At 45.0% G+C, this 14,966-nt stretch overlaps 1 protein-coding gene across 4 annotated transcripts in view; it reads right to left on the bottom strand.

The window, feature by feature from the left end:
- KIAA1549 (KIAA1549 ortholog) overlaps nucleotides 1–14,966 on the bottom strand; it is a 151,534-nt gene that overhangs the window by 48,812 nt on the left and 87,756 nt on the right. For all 4 annotated transcript variants that reach the window (XM_074379018.1, XM_074379020.1, XM_074379019.1 and 1 more), the window contains exon 10: nucleotides 12,030–12,214. In XM_074379018.1, the coding sequence (XP_074235119.1) occupies nucleotides 12,030–12,214 (185 nt within the window). The remainder of the gene's footprint in view (nucleotides 1–12,029; nucleotides 12,215–14,966) is intronic.

The raw sequence follows: 14,966 nt of genomic DNA, 5'->3' as shown, positions 1-14,966 counted from the left end.
CCTGGAAGTGACACCAAGGGAAAGAGGCGAGTCACACAGGAATGATGGCTCGAGACAAAATGACAGGCTTCATTTCAAGCACACTTAATTTAAGGCCCCAAAGGATGTCAGCTTGGTGTAGCTGGAGATGGGGGACCATGGCCTGGGGGAACGTGCAGGCTCAGATGTGACTTCAAGAACCACCCCCATAAAGGTGACAGTAAGGGAGTTACGTTTTTCAACATAAATACCGATTCTGTGGATAAAGTATTGGAGAACATCTAATAGTTTGGGGCTAAGAAGAGAAAAAGCAAGGAAGAAAATAGAATGTGATTTCAGAGAAACGGAAGAATCTGGAAAGTTCCATGTAATAGAAGCCAAGGGAACAAAGAATTTCTAGAAAGAAGTGGTCAAAGGAAGTCATGGGGCACCAAACTGAAGGGGAAAGGGCTCTTCAAAAACATCCCCACTCAAACTGCTGGATGCAGGATTCCTCTCCAGGGATACGAGGCATCACCCCACACCAAACCCATGACAGACCCCTGAGCCTGCAACTAGGGATGCCAGGCCTTAGCTTCTACAGCTGTGGTAAGATACTATGTCATCAAAAATGCTATTTGTTGGCCAGGCACAGTGCCTCATGCCTGTAATCCCAGCAGTTTGGGAGGCCGAGTCAGGTGGATCACTTGAGGTCAGGAGTTCAAGACCAGCCTGGCCAACATGGTGAAACCTCGTCTCTACTAAGAAAAATACAAAAATTAGTCAGACATGGTGGTGCACACCTGTAATCCCAGCTACTCTTGTGTCTGTCTGGCTTCTAGGTCTTTCTGCCTGATCCCTAGAGCTGTTCATTCCTTCCCATGTTTACTGCTAAGATTTGGGGCTCACGTCTTCGTGATTTTATGCACATGCCATGGCCGGGCTGTCTTCCTGCTTCCTCAGTGTCCTGTGTGCTTGGATTTTAGAAATCTGCCTGTTTAGAAATGTTTAGTGGTTTTCTGATTTCCCAAAGGGCCAGCTCTAGAAGCTGGCGTTTTTGGAGTCATCCGTACACAGGCTGGACTTCTCTCTCACGCTCCCACGCTCTGACCCATCCAGCATAGCCTGTGTGATTTCTTCCCCGGCCTCAGTGTCCAAAGGGACTTCAGAGATACCTGAAGGACTGAGTTTTTGGTGGTAGCAGGAAGGGAGGTGGGACAGGCGTCATCACAGCCCCTCTCTTTTAGAAGTTGAGGCAAAACTGACCAGCATTATTACTAAAACAAGATTGTAAGACTGACAGAACAGACTCTTTGTGGTACTAAGATACCAAATCATAAACAAGACCTAAAGCTATGCACAGCAAGGGTTAAGTGACATCCAACAAACAATAACATCTGGTTACACTGTTTTATTTTTAGTTAGCCTGGTATAATGTGGCTTACTTTTCAACCTGACACTGGTATAGCATCACACGGCAGACAGCAGATCCCTTACCTTAAGCATTCCTTTGAACTGACTTTCAGTCTTTAGACAAAACTTAATTCTCTCAACCAACTGCCAACTAAAGAATCCCTAAGACATACCTAAGACTTGGAAGCCCCTCATTTCAAGATATCCCACCTTTTGAGGCCGAGCTTCTACGTATTGGGTTTCTTTTCCTGTAACTCCTGTCTCCTTAAAACGTATACATGGAATCCTGCTAAGTAACAACGCGGAAGGGGTCCCAGGAATAATTGTTCTGAGAACTGGATCATCACAGACAACCTGCTGGCATGATATCCTGCTCCCAAACACCTCGTTCTGCATATAGCCCCAGCAGCATGACCCAATAAAGCTTCCCTCCTGCCCCCATCTCTTGGCCGACAGCCTCTTCTCTGCTAGCTGGCCAGTGCAAACTTGCAACATTACCTTCATACTTTCGCTAATAAATTTTCCCTCCCCCCACTTTTTTTTTGAGACAGAGTCTCACTCTGTCACCCAGGCTGGACTGCAGTGGCATGATCTCGGCTCACTGCAACCTCTGCCTCCCAGGTTCAAGCGATTCTCCTGCCTTAGCCTCCCGAGTAACTGGGACTACAGGCACGTGTACCACACCTAGTGAATTTTTTATTTTTAGTAGAGACAGGGTTTCATCATGTTGACCAGGCTGGTCTCGAACTCCTGATCTCAGGTGATCCACACACCTTGGCCTCCCAAAGTGCTGGGATTACAGGCGCAAGCCATCATGACTGGCCACATCTGCCTTTCTTTACCTACAACCGTCTCGGTAAATTCCTTTACCGCCCACAATGACAGGCCCAGCCAGACGCAGTGGCAACAGCATCAACCCAAATCGTAATCTGACCCCCTCGGGGCCCTTTACTCACAGCTTCTTGGGTTTGTGCTTTCTCGGGGCCCTGGTCACTCATACTGGCTCCAAATAAACCTCTTTAAGATATTTTACAGAGTGCGGTTTTTCTGTTAACATATCCTTTGTGATCAACTGGTAAACATAAGAGTTTCCTTAAGTCCCGTGAGCTGCTCTAGCAAATTAACCCCAAAAAGGGATGGTGGGAACCCCAACTTGAAGCCAGTTGGTCAGAAGTTCCAGAGACCTATGCTTGTGACCAGTGCAGATGGAGGAGGGCAGGCTTGGGGACTGAGACCTCCATCTGTCGGATCTGAGGCTACCTCCCAGTGGACAGCGTCAGAACTGAATTCAAGGACACCCAGCTGATCGCCGGGGCTTGGTGTGGGAGGAAAGCCCCCACAAATTTGGCCACAGAAGTCTTCTGTGATGACTTGTGTGAGAGCAGAGGAGAAACAGGGTTTGAGTTTTTCCACTCACATGCACACCCCCTCAGAGTCCTGTTGGTCAAAATGTAAAGCCCAAACAGACGTACGGAGTGCTTTTAGACAATGGATTACACACAGACACAAAAGGCTTTGTCGTATTTGTGCTAACTTTATGCACAAATGAGTGACAACATTAGTGGCTTAGGTTTGTGATCTAAGGTCTTTTTTTTTAATTTGATGCAGCTTCGCTCTGCCACCCAGGCTGGAGTGCAGTAGCACAATCTCAGCTCATTGCAGCCTCAATCTCCTAGGCCCAAGCAATCCTCCCAGCTGAGCCTCCCAAGTAGCTAGGACCACAGACGTGTGCCACCATGTCTGGCGAATTTTTAAAACATTTTTGTAGATATAGGGTCTTGCTACCTTGCCCAGCTGGTCTTGAACTCCAGGGATCAAGTGATCCTCCTGCCTCAGCCTCCCAAAGCGCTGGGATTACAGACGTGATTTTTCATGCTAAAATTCTCAGATCAACGGAAGGATTGTCATCTGCAATAATGATTTCTGCCAGTAGAGGGGGACAAAACTTACAGTAAATACAGTTTACAAAAATGAAACAAAAAGCGAACACTGACTTCCTCTGTTTTCCAATTAATGAGCTCCTGTTACAGGAGTAGTCTACACCATCACTTCAGCAGTACATGAGCGTCACAGCCCCTCAGCCCAAGAACACCGTTTTGCGAATGACAACCCCAAAACTGCTGCTCCAATGCATGCCCCGTTTATTTAGTATTTAAATGAATTTATTTATTATTAAATTTTTTTTTTTTGAGATGGAGTCTCAGTGTGTTGCCCAGGCTGAAATGCAAGAGTAGGATGTCAGCTCACTGCAACCTCCACCTCCTGGGTTCAAGCAATTCTCCTGCCTCGACCTCCTGAGTAGCTGGGACCACAGGCGTGCACCACCATGTCCAGCTAACTTTCATATATATATTTTCATTATACACAGAGTTTCACCATGTTGGCCAGGCTGGTCTCAAACTCCTGATCTCAGGTGATCTGCCTGCTGCAGCCTCCCAAAGTGCTGGGATTACAGGTGTGAGCCACCATACCTGGCCTATTATTAAATATTTATTTAAATTAAATTTATTAAGCATTTATATAAATTATTATTTATTTAAATTAAATTTATTGTTAAATATTTACATAAAATACATCGTTATTTATTTAAATACATGAATTAAACATTCTGTGAATGTATGCCAGAACTTAAAGTATAATTTTTAAAAATTAAAAAAATAAATAATTTTTTAAAAAGTATTTAAATAAAATATGTTTATTTACTCATCTGATCCATGGACTAGTATCCTGAGTTTCAACTGGTCTACCCAAACCCCGGGGTGCAGACACACACTTTTCTAGGAGTAGGTGGCCCTTTTACGGGGATGATTCCAGATGCACACCTCTGTACAAGCCCCCACCTACCACTGATTTTCCTGAGCGCTGTCAGGCCTGAGCCTGTGGTCCGGGCAGCATGCTGGCTCCCCTCCCCTCATCCCTTCCCAAAGTCCTCCCACTTTACGGAAGAGAGGCCAGAGATGCAGAAACCTCGGGAACATCAAATAAAATCACAATTCAAAATGCTGGTCTTGGTAGATCAAGGGACAATCAACTTGTGGTATGGCTTGCTTTCTCTCTTAAAGAAATGAGAGAGAAATATAGTCAAGAAATAGGACAATTCATTCCACGTTGGGAAGACGTGAACTTAGATATTCTGTAGAGGAGGCAGCGGCAGAAGCAGAAGCAGCAGCAGCAGTGAGGGTTTTATTTCACAGCTTCCCCTCTGCCATCTCCAATCATTGAAGAACACTTTGCTGCCGCAGAAAAATCCAATGAGAACCGAGAAGAGGATGGCAGTGAGAAATCCCAGGGGCATTGTCTCATGTCATCTCGGGGATAAACTCATGACAGGGCTCTGTGCTTTATCTCTCTATATGAAAACTGTAACGTTCAAGATCTGGGCAGCAGGGTGTGGGAAACCAGAGGTGCCATGAAGCACGTGCTTTCTGGGAGCTCACCATCTTCAGGAATGAAAGCCTGGCAAGCACCCTTGTTCACGGGGACTCAGCTGGGCCCTTAACAACATGTTTTGTATCAAAAGGAAAAAGGAGTGAAAAGGTCCAACATGTTTACTTCTGAAAGATCAAAACTGTAACTTCAAAGAAACAAATAGGAGAGAGCTGAGTTAATACTGTATACTTTCCTGCACATTTCCTCAGACTTGCAGGATATTTTCATTAACGTCTTTCAAGTGATTACTGGATACTGCACATCTGTGTCCAGTTCGCTTGAATGCCAGTCTCTTATTCACTGGTCCATGACTCCTCTCTCTGCTGGTTTATCTGTTGTCCCTGTGTACTTATTAGATTTGAATTAACTACACAGCAACATGTTTGGATTCTACCATAATGTACTTAACAGCAATCATCTATGTGTCTTTTCTAAACCCCGCACTTACTAGTCAAATACTTTTTCCTTTTGTTGTAAATTTCCACAAAGATTCAACTGCTCTCTTAAAAGCAAATCACTGATGAATGTATGGTGTATGAAAAATTAGGCAGGCTAAGAGGTAACACTCCTACACATTAAAAAACCCGTTCTGTGTGATTAAGATGATTCCTTTCTCAGACTTTGACATGCAGTCCTAATTTATGAAATATGATTATAAATGTTATTTCCATATTGAAAGGAAATACTAATCCATCCATATAATTCTCAAATGTCCATCTGTCAAGGCTGTTTCAGATGGCTGAGAAAACTGAAATTTGATGCCATTTATTCACAGCTGATGATAAAAATCCTAGCAGGGGCAATTTCCAATTTTAGGGGGTTGCTTTTACCCCAGCAGCACCTCATTTAACTACATACAAGGTGCCTCTAAGTGAAAGAAAACAGATATAATGCACAATCATTTGATCATCACCTCCATCATTTAGTAAATCTTGCTGAAATCCTTTTTTGGTATACTTCCCAGTAAGAAAGTGAACGCCTCTAATGACTGGGCAACTGTTCTGTTTTTTTGTTTGTTTGTTTGTTTGTTTGTTTGAGATGGAGTTTCGCTCTTGTTACCCAGGCTGGAGTGCAATGGCGCGATCTCGGCTCACCGCAACCTCCGCCTCCTGGGTTCAGGCAATTCTCCTGCCTCAGCCTCCTGAGTAGCTGGGATTACAGGCACGCGCCACCATGCCCAGCTAATTTTTTGTATTTTTAGTAGAGACGGGGTTTCACCAAGTTGACCAGGATGGTCTCGATCTCTTGACCTTGTAATCCACCCGCCTCGGCCTCCCAAAGTGCTGGGATTACATGATTGAGCCACCGCGCCCGGCTCTGTTTTGTTTTTAACAAGTTAGGTGGTTTGCTTTCCCAAAACTGGAGAAGGAGCTACAGATGGCCTCCCCAAAGCACAGGTCTCCAAAGTGAGTAACGCAAAAATACAAACAGTATTGCCTCTATAGGGCGGTCTTCGCAGCCCAGGCCTAGGCATCTAAATGTCTTTCCTCACAGACTCTTCAGGGCCTGTGTAGTAAAAAACATGCTAGTATCCACGAAAATGCTTCATAAATGCCGACGTATCATACAAATGATGCTGACGCCATTATCATTACTGTTGATTGATGAAACATCAAGCAGTTAATATACAGCTAAGAATTCTAAGGCATCAGATCTAGTTGTAAATAAGAATTTGGATACAATATTTCCTTAAGTCAGCAACGCGACGTGACCCAGGGTCCCTCAAGAAATATCTGATGGGCCAGTGAATTTCAAAACAGTCAACCGAACTCCCAAACTTACTGGATTTCATGGGTAACCAAGAAAAGGGCACGTGTCATAAATGAAATATACAAGCCCTGTTGACTTACAGTTGATTCTGACCAACATCTTTAAATATATCCATTAGATCTTGGCACTTCTCAGAAGTGGAGTGAGCCATCGCCTTCCATAGCAATAGAAATGTGGCAACCAATCTGTGCTTATGATGCACAGAACAAAAGCATCTATACACAAAAGGGAAAGCCTAGAGGAACACTGCCCCTCCTCCCTTCTTTTGTCTCATCCCTATTTGCCCGATCACTTTTACTAGATTTTCTACTTTTAAAATAGAATCTAGAGTTCGGTCTGGCTGGTGTACCATGTGTCCAGCTCCCTCCCTCGCTCGGCATAGGTTAAATCAGTATTTTCTAAAAGAAGAGTCAAGATTAATTAGGGTATTCAATATTCATATTAGGACCGAGTTATTTCTGAAGAAGGATGGCTCTTTTGTTCCTTCTTTCATCTATCACAGAGGGAACAGGCCACAGTGTCTGTGCCCCTCTGGAATATGTCGCCAACAAGCCAAGGAGACTGGCTGGTGGGCAGGTCAGCCAAGGAAGAAGAGAGAGACGCCTGGTGACTGTAAACACGTCGGCCATGAATGCAATTCCGCCCAGGTGGCACCGGAAGCCAGGGAAGCCCCCAGTATTCTGGTTAGCCTGAGCCCCTAAGCAGGAGCAGTTAAGATGACAATAGAAACAGAGCAAACCCCAAAAGCTTCTGAATAAAAGTGTGCCATCATGTAGTCACTGCCATTGTAAGCATGTATTACCTGATTGATGTCATTTGTGAAAAGTCACCACAGCCTCCAGGCTGTTTCCATTTAGAAGGTGAAGACAAGGCAGAGTTATTGCCATCTGTTTGTCTTCAGGGCAGCCCTCCCCCAGAGACTCCGGTAACCCTGTGGTCTTGGAGCTTGGGAGAGCAGTGCTCCCAGCTTCTCCCACCCACAGGTGACACCCAGCAGGGTGTGGCCAGCTGTGGGCGGACAAAGACCACCTCCACGTTAAGTGTGATGGGGACCTTTGCAGAGAATCAAGCCGCAACCACAGGGAGTGAGCTGACCTTGACTGATAGAACAAAATTCTCATGGAGCCTCTCTTCAATCCACTGTCCACACTGCCTCCCGAAGGGACTGTTCCAAATGCAAATTTGTTCAAGCTGCTCTCCCTGCTGAAAACCTTTCAATGGCTGCCCACTGCCTACATCGTAATTTGCAATCCCTTCTATATCCTGAGAACTCCCCAGAGCCTGGCTCTCTGCCACCTGAGTTTTGGCTGTACCCTTTTTTTTACGACCTTTGCTCCAGCTTCCTGAGCTGCCCGCTGCTCCCCTGCTGGGCCCATCTTCATCTCGACCATGAAGCTTCAGCCCTGGCATCACCTCCTTGAAGAAGGTGGAGGTACCCCACCACTGGAGTGGCCTGCACTCCTCCTCTGTGTTCTGCAGACATCCTTATACTCCGGATAACTGCTTCTGGACGGCTTGTCCTTCTCCCTTACTAAAGCCCTGGAAGGCAGAGATTGCGTGCTATTTGTGTTGGTAACTGAGCCGGATCTGGCCTGGCTCAGAACAAATGCTCAGCATTTGGTGAGTGACACCCAGTGTCGTAGGCAGCCCCAGTCTGTTGCCCAAAGTACTGCCCTTTAGAAGCAACCAAGGGCAGTCAGGAGCTCAGCTCTGACACCAATAACAAGGTGTCAGGCATCCCCAAACTTTTTACACAGGGGGCCAGTTCACTGTCCCTCAGACCGTTGGAGGGCCGCCACATACTGTGCTCCTCTCACTGACCACCAATGAAAGAGGTGCCCCTTCCTGAAGTGCGGCGGGGGGCCGGATAAATGACCTCAGGGGGCCGCATGCGGCCCGCAGGCCGTAGTTTGGGGACGCCTTCGTATAGACTATCTCCCATCAGAAGGAACAAGTTTCCACAAGGGCAGTGGTATCCAGCCGATGCCAATCATGATAAAGAAGATCCAAGCTGGAGTTTTTCAGGCAATAGTAACAAATGACAACTTTAGTCTATAGATAGAGAATACCGATAAAAGAAAGCTAAGTGGGTTTTCTTTATTATTGAAAATAAGCAAAGGCCCTGTTTCAAAACAAGACAGAATGGCCTCTCCCTCCTATCATATTTCAAAATTAATCTACTCCCAGACAATCTGAAGAGGTTTCTTTCTCGTTACAAGGGGAAAGGGGTGTGGATTTTAGGTCAGCAGATTTATTGTTTCCAGATGTTTGCAGCTCTGGGATTTGCTGAAGGATTTCAGAGAGGAGCGGGGAGGCGCATCAGAAGGTGGAGTGAGCAGAATGGAAACAGACAACAGCCACATAGGCAGGAGAAAGAACTCTTGAAGTCACAGGGGAGGGTGGCATCTCTGCAAAATTACCCTAAGGACGAGGCTAGAGGCCCTTCACTATGGCCACATGGCCTTAAAAGAAAGACGTGTGAAGTAAAGCCATTTGTTTTCAAACTAAATGGAAAGCGTCATTATAAACACATGACAAAATCTATAGGGCGAGTTCCTGTGCCAAGCAAAACAAGCCTGAGCTTCTGCAACACTGGCAAGGCGTTGCCCTCCTAACAGTATCAGAAGAGAGTTCATCTTTTGGGGAATCCTCCCTGCAGGGCCTTTTCTGTAAATGTGTTGTCAGAATGTATGTGCAGATCTTTGCAGCCCTGGAGGAAAAAGCAACTCTAAGCGCTGGAAGTTCCATCTGAAACTATCCGTTTGACTCCCAATATCTGGGACCTGAAAATGCTTAGGAAGTAAAAGTGAGAGAAGGAGAAAGCTTGGGAAATATTCTGTTTTGAACCCAAGAGATGCTGTCCTCTGATCATTTCCTGAAGTAACAGATAATAGATGGACTTCCAAGGCATTGCTGACGTTAGAAAATGTGGTCCATAAAAGACCTAAATACATAACCGTCTGTGTGGGTTAACTCTCTGTAACACTCTTCACCAGAACAAAAACATTTCCAAGCCTATTGTTGATCTTTTTTACGATGAAATTCACACTATGAATCATTTAGGATACCAATCACCTTTTCTTCCAGGTTTCCCCATGCCATTCACCAGCATCCCAAGAACAAAAGAATCTTAGCAGACTATGTAAATAAGAAACGCAAATAGGTAACAAGCATAATATTAATATATCAAATGTTTTTAATGTCTGTGACAGCCGTAAGCTTGCAATTTAACCAAGATTTTGCATTTTTTTGGTTAGTTCATACAAAAAAAATACGCTTTTATAAAAGTAAAATAAATTTTAAAGTAATGCATTTTTTGTTTCACTCAACAGGTCTAGGTTTGTAAATACAGAATTTTTCATACCAAGACAACCAAAATAAAGTTTAAAAATAAGTAAGGCAGCCGGGCGCGGTGGTTCAAGCCTGTAATCCCAGCACTTTGGGAGGCCGAGGCGGGTGGATCACGAGGTCAAGAGATCGAGACCATCCTGGTCAACATGGTGAAACCCCATTTCTACTAAAAATACAAAAAATTAGCTGGGCATGGTAGCACATGCCTGTGGTCCCAGCTACTCAGGAGGCTGAGGCAGGAGAATTGCCTGAACCCGGGAGGCGGAGGTTGCGGTGAGCCGAGATCGCGCCATTGCACTCCAGCCTGGGTAACAAAAGTGAAACTCCGTCTCAAAAAAAAAAAAAAAAAAAAAAAAAAAGAATAAATAAGGCAATATTTTAATCTTTGTTTATTTACTTAATTATTTATTTGTTTTTTGAGACGAAGTCTCGCTCTGTCGCCCAGGCTAGAGCGCAGTGGCACGATCTCGGCTCACTGCAACCTCCACCTCCCCATTTCAAGCAATTCTTCTGCCTCAGCCTCCCAAGTAGCTAGGACTACAGGCGCACACCACCACACCTGGCTAATTTTTGTATTTGTAGTAGACACAGGGTTCCACCATATTGGCCTGGCTGGTCTCAAACTCCTGACCTTGTGATCCGCCCACCCTGGCCTCCCAAAGTGCTGGGATTACAGGTGTGAGCCACTGTGCCTGGCCTATTCTTTAGTTTTTTGCCTTTTGCTTTTTTATCAAGCTTTGAAAGCAGAATGAGTCCTTCAAATCCAGGAGACCCACAAAGGGTTCATTTAATCCAGTAGACTGTTAAGAACAGTGGACTGACTACCACGTTCCATTCCCTTGGAAAACAGGCTGACTGATACTTATGCTGTGCTAGCGAGTTCTCCTCTAGGCCTCTGGCATGTTTTTGCTCATACCAGGCGAGCCGGATGTTGACCAGAAGTCAACTTCTTTGCTCTGAAACCTGGTGTGGCCCTCAAATACTATGGAAACTGCTGAAACGTATGTGGGAAAAGAAAATTGCTATTTCTATAAAACCTAAGTTGCATGCTTTGGAAAGACATAGGAAAAACTGATTACTTAAAATCTGCTGTCAAATTAGATGTAGGTGAATCAACTCAAAAGTCTGCAAAGTTAGGAGACAGGGAGTGGGGGAAGGTATTAAAAAAAATCTAGAGAACTTTGCATTCAGGTAGCTTTGCTCTTCTCTAAAGAAACCCAAACTGGAACCTGAAACTGATACATTATGGGTGTTATTACGAGAAAGACCATACATGATTCCTCTCCGTAAAGTGACGCTCAAAACAAAGCAAAACAAGACTTGGGATATGCGGAAGGATTGGCAGATAAATGTCTGTTCATATATTTTAAGTTAAAATGTTCAAGGTATGTACTGCTTGGTTTTTAAGGATCAAGGTGGATAAGTGGGCTTCCAAATATGGCGAACAGAAAATAAAGCAGCTGCCCTATGGAGTGGCGTATGAAATAAACAGATCTGAGAAAGCCTCCCTTGGCTCCTGTTCTCCGAAAATATCCAGGGGTAAAATAAATCAGAATTCGGCCTGGCACAGTGGCTCACGCCCATAATCCCAGCACTTTGGGAGGGCAAGGCAGGCAGAACTCTTGAGGCCAGAACTTCGAGATCAGCCTGGCCAACATGGCAAAGCCCTGTCTCTACTGAAAATACAAAAATTAGCCAGGTGTGGTGGCACGCACCTGTAATGGCACCTATTCAGTGGCTGAGGCAGGAGAATTGCTTGAACCTGGGAGGCAGAGGTTGCAGTGAGCCAAGCTCGTGCCACTGCACTCCAGCCTGGGTGACAGAGCCAGACTTTGTCTCAAAAAAATAAAATGAAATAAAAATCACAGAACCCAGAGCGCCTATCATGGATAAGCTTGTATACAGCTTCATGTTCTTGGACTTTATTTACTCACCCAGAAGCAAAGTTTCAGGAAGCAGAAACAAGGCAAAGCGATGCCACCATTAAAACCAGAAGATTTCTATAATAGCCCTCTTCCCCATCTTCCAGTATCAAGAGCATAAACTCATCCTATCCCTGCCCCGCGAAACTGCTTATGGGAACACTGGCAGAAGAGGCTGCCCCTTACCTTCTGACGCTGCTGAATGTTGGTCACGGTGTCAGGCTGAAAGTCCAGCTTGTCCGTGCGGCAGAGTTTCCAGTAGAGGATGACAACAATCACCATCACCACCAGCACCGGGATGACCACACCAACAATGACCCACAGGTTGCTGCTCTGGGATTCCGGAGATGGCCTCTTCACTCTGTCCACAGCTGTGGGCAAGGAAGAAAGGCCTTTCAATAACTCCTTCACTCATTTTCTAGATTGCATGTCTCTTCTATGAGAAACTCAGAAGTCCCTGACATTTCAGCTCCAGATAACTGGTTCTAGGTTTTAACCTCCTGATGACAGGAAATATGACCAACAAAGAAACACAATATACAAGGTTAGGTTAGAATACAGCAGGGATCACAATGATACATGTGATATATCCAAAGTTACAAGGCTGAATTACCACCACCACTAGGTTAATTCCTGGTCTCCCGAATTCCAGTATTTCTACTCGCTCACCCCTAACTTTTCACTGCAGGACATTTCCATGCCCAAACTCATTCTATACAACTCTATACAAAGGCAGTTCCCTTCAAAAGTGAAGAGAAAAACAGCTATGTCTCCAGAACACAGTCCTGACCGCTGCATCAAGTACAACAGGACTGACACCCTCCCAGATCACATAAAGCACACGCATCTCCACTGGGGGTTTATGGAAGAAAGTCCTGCACCGCCTTCTCCCTCCCCTTACTACAAGTTTCTCATGTTTACAAATGTTTATTAAGTGTGCTGGACACAGTTGGAAAGTTGAGACTCAACATGAACAGGCCAAGTCCCTCAAGGTGATTAGGTCCTAGTGAGGGAAGGGGAAAATGATCAAGTAAATGAATCATGAATAATTTCCTATCATCCTAGCGCCATACACAAAGCAAACCAGAGTGAGGAGATACAACATGGGAACGAATGTAGCAACTGGTCGTTTCCCCTTCAGCAATGAAAAATGACAGAGATGCTGATGTTCACAGCAGCGTTATTCATGATAGCCTAAAACAAGAAAACAACCCAAATATCCATCCATAGATGAATAAATGAACAAAATGTGGTATAGCCATACAACAGAATATCATTCAGCTTTAAAAGGGAAGGAAAATCTATACTTTCTGCTACACAGTGGAGCCTTAAAAACATCAGGATAATGGAACAAACCAGTCATGAAAGGACAAACGATGTATGATTCTACCTATATGAGGTAGCTACAAAAAATTCATAAAGTTTCTGCTTGGAATGATGAAAAAGTTCTGGAAATGGATAGTGGTGATGGTCACAAAGTGTTGTGAATGTACTGAATGCCACTGAAGTACACACTTAAAAGTGCTAAATCGGTACATTTAGTGATGTATATTTGACCACAACAAAAAAGAAGGGGCTGGGGTTGGTGGCTCACACCTGTAATCCCAGCACTTTGGGAGGCTGAGGCAGGTGGATCACGAGGTCAGGAGTTCAAGACCAGCCCGGTCAATATGGTGAAACCCCATCTCTACTAAAAATACGAAAATTAGCTAGGTATGGTAGCACGTGCCTGTAATCCTAGCTGCTTGGCAGAGACTGAGGCAGGAGAATCACTTGAACCCGGGAGGCAGAGGTTGCAGTGAGTTGAGATCGTGCTGCTACACTCCAGCCTGGGTGACAGAGTGAGACTCCGTATCAAAAAAAACAAAGAAGGAAGATGATTCTTATGTTTTCTGAAATGAAGCTTCAATGTGTTAATTTGGAAACTAAATCCTAGGAAGTATCCCATAGGCACTGCTCTCATTGCCCCACCTGTCTCTCTCCCTAAACCTCTGAAACATGACTCTTTATCAAAACGGTGTTATTCAAGGTACCAGTTGTCAACTTTACAGGATGCAAATCTTACTCATTTTGAATTCGCCACTCCCCACCCTGCTGCCACCCCCATCCCACCCCGCCTCCACTCCTCCTCTTCCAGGGCCTAGGACAGTAGCACTTCAACTCCTCGGTCACCCTAATGTCCTTCACTAGCTCTCTGTTTTGCACAGGGCACCTTATTGCTCATTTAAAATGCTTCTTGTCATATAAATGGATCATCCGTGATGTGCTACACTTCTGCGCTCATTCATCCAGTCTTGACGCCAAGTCTTGTCTCTTCAAAAACATCTTAGTTGTCATGGGCAGGGACTAAGTCTTATGACGTAATAACGAAAAAGGTTCTTGGTGCTGGTTTAGCTTTGGGTTTAGACACCTGAGGGAGTAACAAGGGAGGTTGCAGGCATTCTAAATCAAATGCACCAGGAAAAAAAGCACGAATTAGAGCAGAGGCTGCATGGGATGTGGTAAAAAGCCACAAAGAGTGAAAAACTTGTATTTTTTCATCTGGGTTGAATATAGTTTAAATATGTAGCTCATTTTGCATAAAAGCAACTGACAAAACGGAAGTCGGGATAGAATCAAACTGAGAAGATGAAACAACTGGATACTCTTCTTAGTTCTTTTGGGAGGGTGGCTGTTTGTTTTTTCTTTTTGAGATAGGGTCTCGGGCTGTCACCAAGGCTGGAGTGGGGTGGTATAACCAAGCTCACTTGCAGCCTTGACCTCCTGGGCTCAGGTGATCCTCCCGCCTCAGCCTCCCAAGCAGCTGGGACCACAGGCATGCCCCACCATGCCCAGCTTGCGTGTTATTATTATTATTTGTAGATATGGGGTCTTGCTATGTTTCCTAGGCTGGTCTCGAACTCCTGGGCTCAAGTGATCCTCCTGCCTCCATCTCCCAAAGTACTGAGATTTCAGGCGTGAGGCATCATACCTGCTTCTTTTTATTCTAACCTAGGAAAACCCTGATGAGGCAGAATTTGATCAAACTGGGCCCTAACACCAGTGTCCCGGGGCTGCCTTTGGGCTTTCCCTGGTGTTAGCTGAAGCTTCCTTCAATCGCCAGCCCTGAAGATCCCACGATCT

Source organism: Saimiri boliviensis, chromosome 10, assembly GCF_048565385.1.
Source record: "Saimiri boliviensis isolate mSaiBol1 chromosome 10, mSaiBol1.pri, whole genome shotgun sequence".
Lineage (NCBI taxonomy): Eukaryota > Metazoa > Chordata > Mammalia > Primates > Cebidae > Saimiri > Saimiri boliviensis.
The sequence above is the reverse complement of the archived record's forward strand: the minus strand, read 5'-3'. Positions and strand labels throughout refer to the sequence as shown.